Consider the following 18,826-nt stretch of genomic DNA (forward strand, 5'->3'; position numbering starts at 1 on the left):
CAACAGAACTCCGGGTAAGTGCAACTGCTGTGCATCAAATGACGCACGTGATGTGGGACATAAAACATTAGAATAGGTTTAATAATGAAGTTGGCTACACACAGTGCTTTTAAGAAGTATCTAAAACTGTGAGTAAATAGTTCACAACTATATTAAAATATTCAGCAGCATGCAGAAAGGGACCGCAGTCCTAGTCTCAGACACCCGCCTTATTATTTTTTCCTAATCCCCCTGAATTACATTTTCCTCTTCTTCTTAATGAACTCACTCTTGTAAAAATGAACCCACTATAAATGTTAATACGCCTCTGCTTGACCACACATCCCAAACCTTGGTGCGTGTGGGGTCCCACCCTGGGTCACTGCTCTGCCACCGAGCACCAGCTGTAAAAAACTGCCCCTGCCCAGAGAGCCCCAGCTCTGCAACGGGGCGGAGAACGCGGCAAGCACACACCTCCTCTGCAGCTGCCCTAAACACAGCAGACCACCACAGACTGCTCTGACAGGCTCTCTCTGGCTTGCAGTCAAAAAAAAAAAACCACAGAATAAGCAAAATGTCAGCAAGAGTCCAGGGTGCCAACGCGGCAGACAAATTGCAAATGGTTTCAAACTGGACGCCTGAAGTTGCTCCACTGAAACAGAAAACTGCACGTGCTGTTTCAATGAACAATGATTTAATCATCTTGCTAAGAAACTTATATTATTTCTATTTCATGGAAAGGCAGAAAAATGAATATTCTACAATCTGACTGACATCGATTTGTCTTTTAATTACTGCACTTACATTAAGCTCAGTTTCTGAGCACAGCCTAAACTCGCAGTTGCTTCTCAGCCTTCTGCAGATTTTACGGGACGATAGTAAATAGTGATAAAAACAAATCAGCAAATAGTGATGCAGCTTGTGCCCGCCTGCCACCCCAGCAACATTTAAAATTATTTTTAAAAGAGCAAAACGCACGCAGAAAACCTCTCCCTGCTGCGCTGAGCAGCGCCCGGCCGCCTTCCTGTCCGAGGAGGCTCAGCACAGCAAAAAACACGGGGCAGGAGCTGCAGAAGAAGCCACGGACACACAGCAAGGACCCAACCCTGCTGCACCTCCCCTGCCTCTGGGGACACACACCTGGGGAGAACACGCTCGAAGGCTGTTCCCCCCCTAGGAGTCCCTCCGTGAGTGCAAGTGCAGGATGGATGCGCCCTGCCCCGCACACAGCATGAGGAAATTCCTGCCAGCATCTCTCCGCGACTCTATTTCCATGCCAGAAGCGTATTTTCAGAACAGGAACAGCTTGCTGTTTTTCCTCTCCTGTGGGACACGTTAGCCTACATGTAAACAAAGAGCGTACGGGCGGCTCGTGTTTACAAGGTGCAGAAAACAGATTTATTAGCATCAGATTCTTAAAACAAGGACACCCGTGTGACAAGGTGAAACGTTTCCTTTGCTTGACTCGCTGTGCGAGCTGGTATCTCAGACAGCAGAGAACTGAGGAGAATAGCACAATACTGCTTCATTCAATTTTAAGTTAAAAAGACAATATTTGGTGTTTGAACACCGTGCTGAGCAGAGGGGGGATGCTCTGGGACACATCTTAAAGGAGACCAAAGCAGTAGGTGTATAAATCTCAAACACAAACCTTCCCTTTGTCACAAACACAACAAAGCTTTCTTCTTGGAGAAGGAATGGCTAAAAAGTGCAGCTCTTGGAAGTAGGATTATATTTGCTGCAGCAACAGAAAATGGAAGGTTTTCCATTTATTTACCATTAAATCCCACTTCATGCAACAGCCTTGCTCAAAACCTCCAGCCTGGTCTCCAGGATGGTCCCTGCTGCAGCACTGCTGCTCAGACACAAACGTTTCATCCTTTATACTGACCACACCTGGGATGTCGGGGGGTGTCCAGGACCCCCAGTCCCTCAGGCTGCCCCATTCAGGGGTGAACACCACAGACCCCCGACTTCTGCTGCTGCTCATGATGCTGCCTAGATGTGCTAGTTCTGCATAAAACTTGGGCTTGTTTCAGCCCAGAAAGGCCCCGTGTGCTGGGCTGCACCCAGAGCAGGGGGGGCACAGGGCCAGGGGGGGATTCTCCCCCTCTGCTCCGCTCTGGGAGACCCCCCTGCAGGGCTGGGTCCAGCTCTGGGGCACCAACAGCAGAAGGACACGGACCTGCTCCAGCGGGGCCAGAGGAGGCCACGGAGATGCTGGGGGGGCTGGAGCCCCCCTGTGAGGACAGGCTGGGAGAGTTGGGGGGTTCAGCTGGAGGAGAGAAGGCTCCGGGGAGACCTTAGAGCGGCCCCCAGGGCTGAAAGGGGCTGCGGGAAAGGGGGGAGGGACTCGTCATCAGGGGGAGGGATAGGACGAGGGGGAACGGGGTTAAACTGACAGAGGGCAGGTCTGGATGAGATCTAAGGCAGAAATTCTCCCCTGTGAGGGGGTGAGGCCCTGGCACAGGCTGCCCAGAGCAGCTGTGGCTGCCCCCTCCCTGGAAGGGCTCAAGGCCAGGTTGGACGGGGCTTTGGGCAACCTGGGCTGGTGGAAGGTGGCCCTGCCCGGGGCAGGGGGTGGCACTGCATGGGCTCTGAGGTCCCTTCCCACCCAAACCACTCTGGGATTCTATGAAATGCAGCAACAAGAACAGGCAACTTGGCCCAACTGGATTTAAATTAAATCAGTATTAGCTCGTGTCACTTTCGAGGGCTTCACTTAGGGCAGGGTTAAGCAATGAAGTCATTCAATGGAAACGACAGAAACTCCCGCACCAGGTGTCTCCTCCTTGGGGCAAAACTGCCCGGCACTGAGTGGAGATCTGGGGACAACCCCGAGCAGAGCTACCATGGCAAGAGCTATTACAGAAAATACAGACATGGCAACACCAGTCATTCCAACTGCATCAGCAACTAAAACGCTTCCTCAGTTAGGATAAGATTAACCACCCCCAGGTGAGCGGTTTCATTCTTTGTTCAAACGATTTTACAGGAACCTTCTGATTTAGGATACGTCGTGCCCCGCTTCCAGATCTGGGCAGATAAAATGTCCCTCAGACATTTAGATCCTGGCCCAACCCACACACAGAGGAGTTGAACGGGTCTTTACACCGACCTTCTCGCAGATCCACAACAGCATCCCTGCCACTCCAATACCAGCATCATCGTAGCCAAAGCTCTTTTCTGTCCAGAAATGTGAAAAATCACTAAATCATTTATATAACTCGCAGAGGCATGACGGTAAGCAGACAAAAATAAAATTAAGATCTCCGTTTTACGCTTACTGAAAAAAATAGGCAAAACCCAGCACAATTTGAGCACTGTAGAGTTTTCTTATTTGTGCCTGAATTTCTCAAAGAGGAGCAATTCGGGTCTATATTTAGCAAGCAGCATCTCCACGTCCCTGCCTGCTGGTGGGTTTACAGGAGCAAAGTATTCCCTGCCCAGCGCTGCAGCAAGAGAAAGCAAACGCCCTGCGCAACCACGTCGCATTTGCTCCCTGAAAAATTCAACCCCCTTTTGCCTTCCACACATTTCCAACTAGCGCTCGCAGAACCTGCTGGGGCTCGGCGTGAGCCATCCCCATCGTCCAGCCCCACCGGGGAGGTCCAACCCCCCAAACCCCCCATAACCAAACCCACACAGCTCCACGCTTGCAGAAAAACGGTTATTCATATTTTTCTTCTTAGATACGTTCGATTTCCTGGAGGCATGGTGCAGATTTATATCAGAGATCAAGTTTTAGTGCTCCCGAGTTTTCTGGATGATTGCACATGTTGCTCCCCCAGAGATTACCAGCTCGTGCTGAGCCCTCCAATACTTATTCATGGAAAAAATTGAACTAGATGTGTAGACTGATGGTACAAGGTCCGCCTGTGCCAGCACACACAGCACAAGAAGGCTTGTTCAAGGAGAATGTATTCTGTTTGATTAAGCATGAACAAGTATTTTTTTGCAAAGACATGACTTCTGATGAATCACCGGTTATTCAGATTATATATGGTGAAAGGAAAGCTCCTGCAGAGCTCTAGATTAAAACCACTATCGTTTTTCTGTCCTATATCTCCAAAGAGATCTAAGGAAAAAAAAAAAAAAAAAAAGAGGAAGAGCCACGAAGGCTTTATGCAGTGAAATTCAGTACTTTGGGGAATTGCTGCCTTACGCAGGAGGGGGGAAGCGTTATCCGAAAGACGTCGTCTGTGAGTTATGTAAGGGATGCAGTTACCAAAACCGTTCTCTTCCAGTTGTTCCTCCTTAGAAGCAGCACACAAACCCATGCACTTCTGCTACATTTTCCCAGAACCTTATCTGCTTTCATTAGCGTTAAAAAAAAAAAAGCTTTTTTTCCCTTTTTTTGATCCAGCTGAGCCCTTCGGCTGTGCTGCACCTGAGCAGCAGCTGCAGGAGGGCCAGAGGGAAGCTGGGCGATGAAGGTCCCAATTTCAGCACATCCTCACTTTGACAGTGACAAATGTGTTTGCCTGCATGACCAACAAATATTGGTTTTTCCACTAAAAGATCGTATATAATGGCAGCATTGGAAAAAGATTTGCTGAACTGCTAAGACCACAAGATTTTTAAATGACTGTTTTATCACGTTTAGGTTATGCCTTAAAAAAAAAAAAAAAGCAAGAAAAAAAAAAAGAAAAAAGCCCCTTTCATTATGTAGAACTGTTGAACTGTTCTCTTCCTGTCACCTGCCCAGGTAACACACCTGATGTCTCAGCACTAAACCAGCAGTGGAGTCTCCCTCCTTGGAGATGTTTAAAATCCATCTGGACACGGTCCTGGGCAAGCGGGTCTAGGTGGCCCTGCCTAAGCAGGGGGTTGGCCCAGATGGTCTCCAGAGGTACCTTCCAACCTCAACCACTTGTGATCCTGCGATATTTTGCAGAGAAGTGGTTCCGAGAGGTGATTTCTAAGAGAATCAAGGCACTGAGTTATCCCTGGTGAAAGCTGGCTTGGGCTTGGGCTCCCCAAGACCCCTGTCCCCTCCCATGGATGCAGGAGGCGAGGACACCCCTCATCCCTCGCCAAAGCCCACGAAGAACGGGTCCACGACAGATGTGCAGGTCCGTAATCCCCCAAACCCAAGCCACTGATGGCTTCGTGCCATCCTCACACAGGCACACCCAGAGCAAACAAGGACCCATCCCCAGTGCCAACACATGTTGTGGAAGAGTGTGCTCTAGACCCTGAGCTCCCTGCTCCACCCTCTCCACCCAAATTTCTGCCCTGTCACTACAATGAGAGTGATGATTCCTTATGAACACCAACACCTGGTCACAAAAACTACGGTAAGACAGCGGAGAGGGAGGGCGAGAGGATCAACAAGGTTCTGAGGTCTGCCAACTCTCAAGAGATGCAACAGTTTGATTCTGGTTTGCTCCTCCATTAACTCCAGAGTATTTTCCCTCTCTTCTACCCTCTGCCCACAACACTTTGCCCGTATCTGCACAAACCTCCCCAAAATTCAAACAGCAAGATGAAAACAGAATAAATATATTCTATGCTTCATCTTTAAAGCTGCTAAATTGTACTGGGGTGTCTTTGAAGCTTAGCGACCTTGAGATTAATGCACAGGGAAAAACATTTTTAAATAGCCCTAGAAATTATCTAAACCACATTAGCTTTCAGATCTGTATTACGGGGCTTTGTTCACTCAAGTTGTTTTGAGTTTTGAAAACATTCCCATGTATCTGTTTCTGAGAGAAACCTTCCAATGGAGACCAACAGTTTCATAATTCAGGCTATTCATGTTTTTAAAAGTAAAACCAGTGGAATATGCCTTTGATTCCCTCTCTATTTATCTAGTTAAAAAGCCTGGCAGGCTGCTTGATTTCTTTAATCAGAAAATGATGTTAAAAGGTTTCCAAAATAACATCTAATGAGTTTTGAGAATGGATGCATGTTCCATTCCTGCCGGGTCTCTGTACGTTTCAGGTTCTTATTAACTGTTCATTTTTTTAGCAATTTCAGCGGCTTATCGGTAAGTCGCAGGATAACACAGCAATCGCAGGAGGCTACGTACTCCTAAACGCACGCAGAGCCAAAGGCCCAGAAGGGGAATCCAGTGTTAAGAGTCAAGACTTGTTCTCCCCATGAACACCACCAGGAAGGTTTGCTGACAACGGAGCTTAAAATTCTCCATCACAATAATGTGAAATCAGGACAATAGGTTTTGAAAATAAACGCTTTGAGTGTTCTTCAAAATTATATGTTATCATAACAATGGAGGGGTTGAATATATATCAAAAATAATCCTAAATTATTAGCAATTACCCTTATGAATCATAACCATCTTCGGATTCTGAAAAGCCATTTGAACATCTCAGCTGTGAAACTCTCCCATCGCTGACTGACACGCCAAACACTGGGAATAAACCAAAGCCGAGAGCCAGCGCTGAGCATCCTCCAGGGAAAGCTCCTGGCTCTGGCTTTGGGACGAGCCCAGCACGCTCCTTACCCATGAGCTTTAGTCTGCGGGTCATGCAGGAGGTAGAGAGCAGAGCCAGGAGCTACCCACAGTTACCTAAAGCATTGCTGGCCACGACCCCTCCCGTGACCTCCTGAAAAAAAAAAAACCAAACCAACCTGCTGAGATACTTTGCTTCTATTTCCTAAAAGCAAGGGCTGGCTGGGAAGGGGAGTCAGGCTCTGCTAAACTCATCCCTGTTCTCCCCAGGGAGGCCCAGAAAGGGTCAGAGGACCCCGGGTACCATCCCTTAGGGATGAGCTGGGTCCGCTTCCCACATGGTATTAGCTAAACAACCTAAAAGCTGTAATTAAGGAAGCTAAGGAAAGCATAAAGAAATATTTATATTTCCAGAAATTAAAATTTCAGTGATGAGGCAGTAAATTAACTTAATCAAGTTGGGAGGCATCTATGAGAAATCATTTTTATACGATTTAATGAGAGAAGGCATTGGAAATGGTGATTTTAATCAGCCAAGTGGGATTTATAAGCAAGAAGATCCTGCTTAAACAACTCATTAGACTTCTCTAAAAAAATCTTTACTGTCCCTGCAGACAGTCAAAACAAGATTTATTGTATATATTTACTAATTCTCTAAATCCCTTGCTAAATTGCATATCAAAATCCAACTGATTAAAGCAGAAAACAAAGTCACAGGAAAAAAAAAAAATGTTTTCATAAGCACCTGCTAAAGAAAACCAAGAGGCTCTAAGTCCCTATCAAACGGCAGAGCTGACTCAAACCAAATGCTATTAGGACTCCTAAATCCCTATTTGTTATAAATACAAGGGCTGTGTTACAGTGAGGAATACTCAATACCTTCTAATACTTTTTATAATTTGTAAGTCACTTGCACCCTGGCCCACACCAGATGGCAATACCAGAGGATTGGCACAGGAATAACACGGGAAATGGCAAATGGGATCCTTCAGATGATTTACCCCTAAACTGTGCTGCCCTGCCCTAACCTAACTGCCGTGAAATGCCTCCCCGTGGCACCACACGATCACACACGTACGCAGACATGCGACAATATTGCTCAACGTATCTTGAAAACATGATTTACAGAATAGTTCGAGGTTGAAGCACTTGAAAACATGTCGAAGAGCCCTGAACCCACCCCACTGATCCTTCCAGTGAAGGATCCCTCCTTCCAATGACTTAATTGTTTCTTATTTTTCATGTTGACTGAGAAGTCTGTGTTTAGTTTTTACAGGTATTTCTGACTCCTGTAGTTCCAGACTAAGGGGCACTTCTCTCACGTCAGTCCAAAAGAGAAGAAAATAAATATTTTTGTTATTTATTATTATTCCCTTGCCATCTAACTCTTTGGCACTGGGGCCAGCAGATCTCCACAGGACATGGGAGAGGTGTGTGAGTAACTCAGTTCTTTACAGAGGATGTTGTAGATCTAAGTGCAATTTCACAGCACTTCTCAGGCAGACACAGAAAATAATTGACTTGAAAAACAAACGAGGAGTGTAGGCTGAAAGCACTAGCTCCCCCTTTAGACTCCACAAGTTGAAGAACTTTGATGAATATCAAAGCCTTTTCTGTTAAATACGCTACAAATTACCGTTTGCAAAGATCCAGGGTAGGACCCTCCTGCAGCCCAGGACGGGGCAGAGGGGAGCAAACGGCGCAATTCCTCTGCACTGCATTTCTGGGACGGGTAAAAAAACAATTTATCTCCATGGTATTGATGCTCTACAAGTCAATTTTACCAAAAAAAAAAACCAAACAAAAAACAAACCAAAGAAAATAAGACAGCAGTTTTAGAAAACTGGCTGTATTATAAGGCTGCTTAGCGCCGAGGTGCAGAAGTCACGTTCTTTTATCAGGCCCTCTGAGGGGGCTGTCAAGTCTGGAGCCGCGGCACAGAGCCCAGCAGCACATCTACTGCCGGGGGAAGGGTTCTCCCCAGCTGCTGCTCTGCCCACGACACATTTACCCCCTCAGGAATGAAGACAGCCGAGTGAAATTACCTGTTTTCATAAGTAAACGTTAGAGTCACGAGTCCAAATTCCAAAACTAGTTCCCAGGCAGGGTCTGCCAGGATTTGGCCTAATGGGGACCACTGCCCTGGTCTGCAGCAGCACAGGGATGTGGCCGTCGTGGCACCGGCCTCTGGCCTTCGGGAGGAGACCAAATGCCAAGGCAGCATCATTGGACAATTCCATCCATTTTCCTTCTGTTCTGGTATCGAAAGGAAGTCTTCTGAGTTTCAAAATCCAATTCAATTTCAATTCAATGATATAAAAAAAAAAAAGATTTTTTTTTTTATCATGCAGTAACTGATGGAGTCACAGATAACCACTACAAAGGCAACTTTACAGGCTGGAAAGTAGGAAGTTCTTCACTCTGCAGTAAACATCTATTTTACTCCTGGGATGCAAGAGAAACCCATCATAAGAACAGGGTTGTAGAAGAGACTTGCTCTCTGGAGGCTGCTGTCCTATCTGCACAGGTTTCACTCATAATTAAATTAAATTCCACTCCCAGTAGGATTAACAGAACATTGTGATTGTAGTTCAAAACTCAACATATAAGGTAACAGCTGAGATGTAAGGCAGGAGCCATCTGAAGGGACTCCCACGCTGAGCAGGAAGCTGGAAGGGCTGAAAGGCAGGTGGGAGCGTCGCCTGGAGCATCAGCTGGGCTGATGCTGGCAGCAGAAGTCATCCCACACGTAACTCAACCTGCCACACCCATACATAACCCATCCCGTACGTAACTCAACCTGCCATACCCAGACGTAACCCATCCCGTACGTAACTCAACCTGCCTCTCCGTTCAGCCTTAGCTCTGACCTCTGTCCGCTCCTTCTGGGCTCCACCGAGCCAAACCCAAAAACAAACCCTAAACCCCTCTCCCATTTGCTTCAGATCAGACCCCACTTCAAACACTGGCAGCTGTAACTTCGCCTCATTTGCAAATCAACCACAGTTTATTTAATCTTCCTCCAACCTACTTCCCGCAGGCTACACATTCATCATCCGCAGGACTCTCCCGAACCACACGCAGATCAATCGGGCTCGCTCAGCCCCTGCGAGACCCGCCGGTACCACCGCTGCTCTCTCCTGCCACACACAATCGAGATTAATTGGAAAAGCCTTTTCAAACATGTGACCTGCTCACTGACTTCCCGAGACAAAAAAAAAAAAAAAAACCAACAACCAACAAACCAAAACCGAATAACAGCATATTTTTTACACCTAACCAAAAATAGCACCCTGGTTTCCAAACAACTGTGAGTTATTTCTGTTCTTTCCACGCCAGCAGACATTTCAGACTTGTACTGCGCTTCTGAGAGCAGGTACACACTACAGCGAGGGCAGGGACCTGCCTTACACCGAGGAGGAGGAACGCACAGACCGAATCTCCTATCGGCTTTCTCTATGAAACAGCCAACAGGGCAAGCTGCAAATTATTTTATAATATTCCTAATAATCCCCTTCAAATTACTGCTTCTGCTCTGGGGTGGCTGTGGGCTGCGAGATGCAAACCGTAAGTTAAAATAACTTAAATGAAAGATTTCTGCAATATATCATTCCCACGAAGAGAAGAAACCTGCTTTGTGTGACGTGTCCTACCAAGGCTGAGGTTGGTGTCTCCTGACCTTCAGCCAGCCCGGCCCCAGCAGTCACACTTCACAGCAGCAGACTCAAATTCTCAGAAAACTACCCGAGTTCAACCCATTTCTTGCCTTAGCAGAGGAATTCAGGTACATAACCCACATGAAACATTTCCCATAATTCACAGACAGAGACCACTGGGTGTTCCCGGAGCAGCCCCCACCTCGCCAAAGGTGGTTTGGCTTCACGGTGAACGATAGGGGAGGTGGAAACTGTCATAAAGAATCTGCTGGGACAGCACCAGGACAGAGAGATGTGTCCTGACTTTCTGCCAGTTTTAAACCTGCTAAGTGTCCACTCATTAAAAAAAAAAAAAAAAAGGGGGGGGCATCCATCAGATGAGATTGCCCTTACCCTTGTATTTACACGCTCTTGCTGTCCCCGATACCAGCTCTCCTCTGGTCCCCCTGCCCTCCAGCTCTGTACTCTCCTCCTCTCTCATTTACTCACATTTTTAAAGATGTTTTTGAACTTTAAAACTCTTTCATCCCTTCATGTTTTATCAAGATAGAGCACATTTTTTTCTCTATTTTACCCAATATCCATCTCATCTTATAAAAGTAGGTCACAAAATTTGCAAGCCTATGTGAGTTAGGCTTTGTAGGTTCAGAAAATACCTCCTTTTTTATTTTTGTCCTGGGTATAATTTCTAAGTCAGAAATATTTACAAAAATAAACTCAACAGTATACAAACACAACACTTTGTTTTAAAATTCTAATGGGTTATTTACAAAACTCTTTTTCTTCAATCCTTCCTGTTTTAAAACAGTTCTGCTAGGGGAAAAAAAGACAACCTGGAGTTCTCTGGTCTGCATGTCAGCCCTGAAATCCTTACATGAGCCAGCTATGCTTATAGAAGGGAATTTTTCTTGAAATATCAGGGATATTATCTTGAGCAGTGCAGACGATTCGCCTCTGCCTCCCCCAGCCCCACTGGGTACCAGGCTGAGCTGCTGAAATACTGCAGCCCGAGGCTGTTGGAGGTGGCCTCCTGCCCTAGAAAAGCCACCCAGCTCAGAAACGCTGGGACACCAGCATGCAGACCACAGAAACGATCAGAAATATTCTGGATCCCCCCACTAAGGCTCCCCTGCAGCCGGCAGCAGCCTGGGAAGGGAAGCCAGGCACTGGCCGTGGCATCCCCGCATCCCATCGCTGAGCCACGGCAGCTGCTGCCACCGAGGTTTCTGCGCCCTGCCGGGAGCACCGAAGTGATCACCTTGGTAACAGACACATCGCCAAAAATCCCTCCAACATTTTCCCTTCGTAGGAAAACACGCCTCTGGCTGTCTCTGGCTTGCAAATTCCAGCCCTGCCGCTGGATTCAAGGGCAACGTGAAGCCCCCCGTTTTTGGAAGGCGGGCGGTAAGACCAGCGGGGCAGCACCTGCCTGGCGGGGCGTTTGCCCCCTCTACTCACCCGTGGTTTCCACGATGCCTTCCAGGATGACAACGATCTCAAACTGCTCCGTCTGCATGCTGCGCTGCGAGAGGTCGTAGAAGGGGCTCTTGGCATCTATCACGTGGCAGATGGTGAGCGGGGACACCAGGAAAAGCTGGTCGGCCCCCGTGCTGAAGCCCACGTCCAGCTCCAGCTGATCGAGCGGCAGGAACTCGCCCTCCGGGGTCTGGCGGGACTGGATGGGCAGCGAGGGGAGACAGAGAGAGAGAGACATCACGGCTGGAGCCAGCACCCAGGCGCCCCGCCAGCACCCCGCATCCCTGCCACCCGCCACGCACCGGGCAAAGCCCCGTCTGGCCACGAAACGGGGGGAATCCCAGCGCGGGCCATGAAGAGCAGGGATGAATTCTATGTAATGCATAACTGCAGCCCAACGTGGAGAACTGCTGGCCTGGAACGTCGCACCCAGACAGGGACCCTGCCCGGAGGGCTCAGACAAGAGGACACTTTCCCCTCAAGATACCCAAAACCTCACAAAATCCGTGCTGTGATGGGCGGTGAGGGCTCACGGCCACCTCAGGGTCCCTCCCGCAAGGGACTGTCCACGAACTCCCTGCAGAAAGGGGCAGCAATTGGATTAATTACCAGCTTTTCCCCTAATAAGTTCCCCAACACTGACTAACACCAACTAACATCAGCCCCCCCCACCTGAGCACGCAGCTCTCCAGGGAAGTTTTTAGATCCCTCCCTTTTGACAGAAGCCCAGAGAAGGGGATGCTGTTACTGCTTTGGCCAGAGCTGCCCGCTAACACACTCTAACCCCAATTTAACAAATCCATAAAAATCACGCCTCGAGCTGAAGCCCCAAATTCCTCACCCCGGCTCGTGTGCCACGCTGCGCATCCCGGTCCGAGGGAGCACAGCCCTGCCCAAACACCCCCCTCCAGCTTCCATTTCTTCCCCCCCGCCCCATTACAAACAGGCAAGAACAAAACATTACAGCCTTTCCGGGTCATTATTTCTGTTATAGAATTCTCCATTATTTGCCGCTCAGATTTTAAAAAGAGGTTTTACAAACTGTTGTGTTCATCCCACGCAGCCAAAAACCCGACACTAAATCGCTGTTTGAGATGCATTTCCGTCATTCCCGACGTTTCCAGCGGATGTGAAACTTCCCATATTGGGCAATACCACTGACTTGAAATGGGATTGATTTTTTTTTTTTTAATTTAAATTTTTTTTTTAAAATCCCATCGCGGAGGGTGCAAGGATGCCGGGTGCCCCCAGGGCACGGGGCAGCCCCCAGGGAGGGTTTGGGGGGTGCAGCTACAACTGAGTCCCCCCGAGGTCGGAGGCGGCTGGGAGCCTAGAAGCAAATGGCAGCAGACAGAGCAAAACCGGATTATGCGCCTCGCTTAGGATTTGATTTCTATTTTTAAAATTTTCCCTGAATGGTGGCTGGATTTGAAAGGGATCTAATCCCAAACAAACAATCGTGCGTTTCACTGCCGTGAAGTTTCAGCTCAGAAATGTGCTTTAATTTCTGTGTGTGAAAATTCAGATTTATCACACCTGCCTCTCCTACCCCATCCTAGCACACGCCACGCAGTTTTAGATAAAGACATCCGAGCCAAGAAAACATCTAGAGCACATCTGCATAAATATCCTGCCTGCGGGGTTTTGTTTGTTCTTTCTTTAGATAGCAGTCTAGTTTTCATAAAAAGGCAAAACCACAAGCAAAACACCAAATAGCACCCATAAGCAGGGCAAGGAGCTGCTCTAGGGAGGGAAGTGCTTCCATCAGACAGCATGCAGCCCTGCGACACTGTTGTAGCCACAGGGGAGGCGAAGGCTGGCCCAGGGCCACCAAGACCTGTCCACCCGCCCGCGCTTTGGGACAGAGGAAAACGGTGGCCCCGGGTCAGACCCAACGAGCAGCCGCGGTTAGGAACTGCACGCACCGGGCTTCGTCAGGAGTGCTGATGGTTTGGAGAAGTCCTTTAAAGGTCTGGTTGGAAAATCGTTGCTAGTTCAACCCTCCGGTTTCTCTATTTCTGTCTTCAGCTGCCGCTGCTACTCCCCAAAACGTCCTGGCTTTACGAGGTGCTCCTCCACGGACGCTTTCTGAGGCAGCACCCAGCGGCACCTGCTCTGGAACCTCCGCCCGAACCAGCCAACCCCCCCCTGCCACTGCACAGAAGAGGATGAAGGAGCAGGGCGAACTATTATTTTGAAAAAAATTCCTCTATAACAGACATCTTAACAGATGGAATAGCCATGGAAAAGGGGTTACAAGATAACAGGGTGCTCGAGCCAGGCACAGTCCAAAGAAAGAGGCGTGAACTACAGGAGCAGGGGGGGGGGAAATGATGGGGAAGAAAGGTTAAAAACGGGTGGGCTGCGGGGGAAGGAAACCCTGCTCCCACTCCCACGGCCCCGTCACGCCACCACCGGCACCGGAGCTGGTGGGATTCCCGGGGAATTCAGCCCGTCCCTCACAAAACCCTCCTGTTTCACAGCCGCGGTAAAACCTTTCCGTTATTCAGCTGTGAAGTCACACACACAAAGTATGATTGCTTCTGCTCTGAGGGAATCGAGATAAAGATTGAGAGCTAAAACATTAGAGACAAACCAAATATTATTTTACAACTCCCCCTGAGTTGCGGGCAGCGCTCAGCCCAAGGCAGGGCCTGAGAACTCGCACTACTGACCGGTTTGCTGTCCGAGCCAAGACATTTCTAGGGAGAAATGACCTTGAGTGACTCTTCTTGACTCAGTGTAATGCAGGGAGGAAAGTACAGGGCTGCGAAGCTTCATTCAAGTTCTTTACAACCTGGAGATTCATTTAAAAAAAGTGAATATGACAATGAATGAGCCTTCGCACTAACCTGCCACTTTTAAAGTTTTATATTGGGTTTTTTTCGCCACTATGGTCTAAGCTTAACTGGAAAAAAAATATATATTTAAAAATGAAAATGTATCGGGATTTCCAATTTTACATAGACTGCAAGCAAGCAGAATGACCTTTAACCAAAAAAGAAGCGTTTCAGCAGAGAATCTGTGAGCAGCCCTACAATTAACTCAGCCCCCAGGTTTTGACACAAACCTGCAGTAAGTTATACAAAACTCTGAAGCAGCAGTGTCCCCCCCCATCACATACTCGTGCTCCTGGGAGCCGGAAAGACCTTCTGTGGCAGAACCCCCGGGGCGAGAGATCCCTCTCCCTGCTGCAAGCCTTTTTTTTTTTTTTTTCCCCCCTTCTCTTTTTTACCCTTTTTCTTTTTTTCCTCTTTTTTCCTTCCCTTCTTTTCCCCCTTTTTTTTCCCTTTTTCTCCCTCTCCCCCTTTTTTTTCCCTTTTTCTCCCTCTTCCCCCTTTTTCCTCCTTTTCCCCCCCCTTTTTCTCTTTCCCTTCTTTTCTCCCTCTTCTTTCCTCTTCCCTCTTTTTCCCCCTTTTTTTCTCCCCTTCCCCCCCCTCTTTCCCTCCCCTCCTGTTTTCTTTTCCCCCTCTTTTTTTTTTTTTTGGCCAAGAGGCCTGGCCAGGCACTACTCTCCCCCCAGCAGCACAGGGATGCCCCACGCCGAGCCAGCTGTAACTGTGTGCAGAGAGCAGCCACATTTCGGCCCTCCATCACCCTCTCCCCCCATTTACAGCTGCCCCCGCCGAGGGCTCCTGCGCCCGGGCAGCGAGACCCCGGGGTGCGCGGGCAGCGCGTCCTGCCAGCGGTGCTGCTGCACCGGCGCTGCCCGGGCTCCTCGCCGTTTCTTGCTCTTTTACAAAACCTTCACCCCTCCGATTCCACAAAACCAGAAGGAACGATACGCCCCTTGAAGCCGCTCTTTCGCCTATTTCAAGTTCAGGGAATTTTTCGGAGCCACGCTAAGTTTTAAGCTCCAACTTTTCAAATTTTCCCTGCGGCACCTCCGGAGAGAAGAAAAGGGGCTGTTTTCAAAATTCGCAATGGAAATGACTCGTTTTGATCCTTTAAAGCTATTAAAGGGCTACGGAAAAGGCGACAGGCCGCCCTCTCCCTGCTCTGGATGGCTCCTTGGAGGGGGGGGGGGGTGTCACCGCGGTGCCCTCCAGAGACCGGGTGATTACTTACCCGGCTAATTGCGTGTCAGTCGATTTACCCGAGAGGAAACAACCAGGGGCAGCTGATGTCAGGGAAAAGCGTAACTGAGACTCCAGGTGATTACTCGAAAAGAAAAGGGCAGGGATAGACGCCTCCAGGTCAGCCGCGGCGAGAGCATCTTCCCCGGCGCCGGTCCCGCTCCAGAGCCCCGGGCGGGCCCGAAGGAGCCGAGCGAGCGACGGAGATTCTCTACGTTCCTCTGCCCCCTTGCTGGGAGCGAGCGTTACCCCCCATTTGGCCACAGACACCCCCACGGTTTAGGGGGCGGTGGGGGCTCTGCCACCGCCTCCCCACGCAGCGACGATCCTGCCTGCGCAACCCCCCCCCCCCCCTCGGGAAACGGGTATTTTGGGCCAAAACGCGGCAACTTCGGAAGCCTCCGGGCGCGTCGCTGGCTGCGGGCGGGGAGGATGCGCACCCCTCCGCGGGGGGCGGCCGGAGGAGCAAGGGGGGGCAGCCCTCCGAGCGGGGTGTGTGTGTCCCCCCCGGCAGGATGCTCCGCACCAGCCCAGCGGCCCCCGCGCCGTCCCTTCCACCCGCCCCACCCTCATTCCATCCCCCCGTTGTACCAGGGCCACCGGCACCATTTCCACGTCTCTGACCCCGGCAGCAGCCTGCTGGCCGACAAAGTTCACGCACCGTATGAAGAAAGTTCTGCCTGGCTGGGCTCACCGTTGCCCGAAAGGCCAGGAAGGCAAACGGCGTTCTTTGAAAACGCACACCAAGGAATTCGAGCTATGAAGTATCTCCTCGCCAGGGAAAAATAGCGGGGTTTATATATAACTTATTTATCTTTAGTCTTTACATATACTATTTCTGTTTATTCTTTTTATGTATTCTACATTTCGCGTTTGTATACCTAATATTCGTCTATTCTTCTTAGACATTGTATGTTTATTATTTTTAATATAAATGTTATTCCGATATTATATATTTATATATAAAAATATGCGTGTAAGCCCGGTGCTGAATATAAATATTTTGCTACAAGGCTGCTGGTAAATCTCAGAGTAAACCCGGTGCCCAAGAGCCGAGCCCCATGAGCACCGTGGGGACAGGCGGGAGGTCGCTCTGGGGCAGCGGGGACACGGCCGGGGCCACCCCAGGGAGGGGGTGCCCCTCAGTGGGGGGCGGGTGTCCCACTTACTTTGAGCAGCTTGCAGCGGATCTGCGCCGAGACCATGTGGCTGTTGCGGAGGTTGCCCACGCGGAACATGAGGGTGAGTTTGCCGTCCCGCATGGAGATGGCGGCGTGTTCGCTGAACATCAGCGTCTCGGCCCTCTTCTTGGGTTGGGACATCTTGATGAACATGCACCCGATGAGGAAGGCGTCCACGATGGAGCCCAGGATGGACTGGAAGAGGAAGAGGATGATGCCCTCGGGGCATTTATCCGTGATGTAGCGGTACCCGTAGCCGATGGTGGCCTCGGTCTCTATGAAGAAGAGGAAGGCGGAGGGGAAGTTGTAGACGTTGGCCACACACGGCGTGTAGCTGTCGTCGTGCGCCTTGTTGAGGTCGCCCCGCATGTAGGCGATGACCCACCACATGGAGGCCATGAAGAGCCAAGCCACGGTGTAGGTGAGGATGAAGATGAAGAGGTTCCACCGCCACTTGAGGTCCACCAAGGTGGTGAAGAGGTCCGAGAGGTACCGGCTGGTCTCGCCGCCCAGGTTCCCGTGCTGGACGTTGCACCGCCCGTTCTTGTCCACGAAGCGCTGGCGCTTCCCCCGCGGGGCTGCGCGGGGCGGGGGCAGCCCCCCGCCGCTGGCAGAGGTGCTCACCACCTGGTACTCGTCCCCCAGCTTCCTCCGCAGCGCCGACATGCTCCGCGCTGCCTCCGCGCTGCCTCCGCGCCGCCCCGCCACGGCACAGCCCGGCGCCGCCGCTCTGCGGGCGCGGAGGTGCCGCTCTGCGCGGAGGTTCCGCTCGGCGCGGCCGCCACCCACGCGGAGCCGGCGGCAGGGGCGGTGCGGACCCGGGCAGGGCACCGCTCCGCCCCTGCGCACCGCCCCCCGCGCACCGCCCCGCGCACCGCCCCGCGCACCGCCCCGCGCACCGCCCCGCGCACCGCCCCGCGCACCGCCCCGCGCACCGCCCCGCGCACCGCCCGGCCCGGCTCCCTCCTCATGCTCAGTGCATTCTTCATCGCCCTCTCCCCCTCCTCATCCTCCCTGCCGCCTCCCTCCGTGCCTACTCCGCCTCCTCCCCCTCCGCGGTGCTCCGGCCCCCCCGGGGACCTGCCGGGATGCGGAGGAGGGAGGGGGGGGGCACCCCGGCTCCTTCATGGCCCGTTTTCTTTTTATTTGGATTTTTTATGGCCGCAGGAGCTGACACCGCTCGCAGCACGCGGGGGGGGTGTGTGTGTGTCCCCCATCCGCCGGCAATTCCTTGGCTGGAAGAAAATTGCTAAGAGTAACAAAAAGGACAAGGAAGACCTACAGTCAGCAAAGATAATGAACGGGATTCAAAATCAGTGTCAGTAAGAGGAAAAATTCTGCAAACCGAACTGCTAAAAATAGTAGAGGAAGGCTGGAAGTTTTTCTTCAGGTATTTGCGGAAAAGCGGGGCCCTGCCCCGGCCGAGGGCGCGTCTCCACGCCCGCGGATCTCCGAGTCACCAGGTCAAAGTAAAGAGCGCAGGGGATGCTTAAAATTGGTGGGTTTGAGTGTTTCTCGAGCACTAACAGCCGGTTTTAATCGCTCTGAAAGTGCTAAGTTTCAAAAGGGATTTTTGAAAACGGAAAAAAAAAATAAGAAAAAAAGAGGAAAAGGAAAAGAGAAAAAGAAAAAAAAAAGGAAAAAAGAGAAAAATAAAAAAAATTTAAAAAAATAAAAAAAGAAAAGAAGCTCAGCTGGTTCTGAGCCGGAGCAGTGGGGCCAGGAGCAGGTCACAGTGATCCTCTGGCACCAGCCTGGCTCTGGACCTCACCAGCCATGTGTGGGCAGTTGCCTTTGTCTGGGAACGTGTGTTGGAAAAGGCTGCACACGGAGGGAACTTGGAATAATAAATGTTTGATTTCAAAAATTAACCTTGCAGAAATACTGAGGAAGCACCTCCACGGTAGAAGCAGTATCCAGGTTTTGGGGTGGTTTACCTTGCCTGGGTCCCTGAGCTCCCAGCTCGGCGGGACACAGGGATTTAGCAGCTCCCTCTTCATGAGCAGCCACAGAAAAAGCTTTTCAAAACTCAGCGAATGA

The 18,826-nt window shown here is 50.4% G+C and overlaps 1 protein-coding gene across 2 annotated transcripts in view; it reads right to left on the reverse strand.

The window, feature by feature from the left end:
• Nucleotides 1–17,638, reverse strand: part of KCNJ3 (potassium inwardly rectifying channel subfamily J member 3) — a 70,467-nt gene extending 52,829 nt beyond the window's left edge. The window contains exons 1-2 of one of the 2 annotated variants that reach the window (XR_012633982.1): nt 16,775–17,638; nt 11,512–11,728 (exon numbers count right to left, since the gene is read on the reverse strand). Coding sequence is in view for 1 of the 2 variants with exons in the window: in XM_074911379.1 (XP_074767480.1) it covers nt 11,512–11,728; nt 16,775–17,452 (895 nt within the window). In the remaining variant the exon portion in view is untranslated. The remainder of the gene's footprint in view (nt 1–11,511; nt 11,729–16,774) is intronic. The other variant, XM_074911379.1, reaches the window with a different exon arrangement.
• Between the last annotated feature and the right edge of the window lie 1,188 nt (nt 17,639–18,826).

This window comes from Athene noctua, chromosome 7, assembly GCF_965140245.1.
Source record: "Athene noctua chromosome 7, bAthNoc1.hap1.1, whole genome shotgun sequence".
In the NCBI taxonomy this organism is placed as follows: Eukaryota; Metazoa; Chordata; class Aves; order Strigiformes; family Strigidae; genus Athene; species Athene noctua.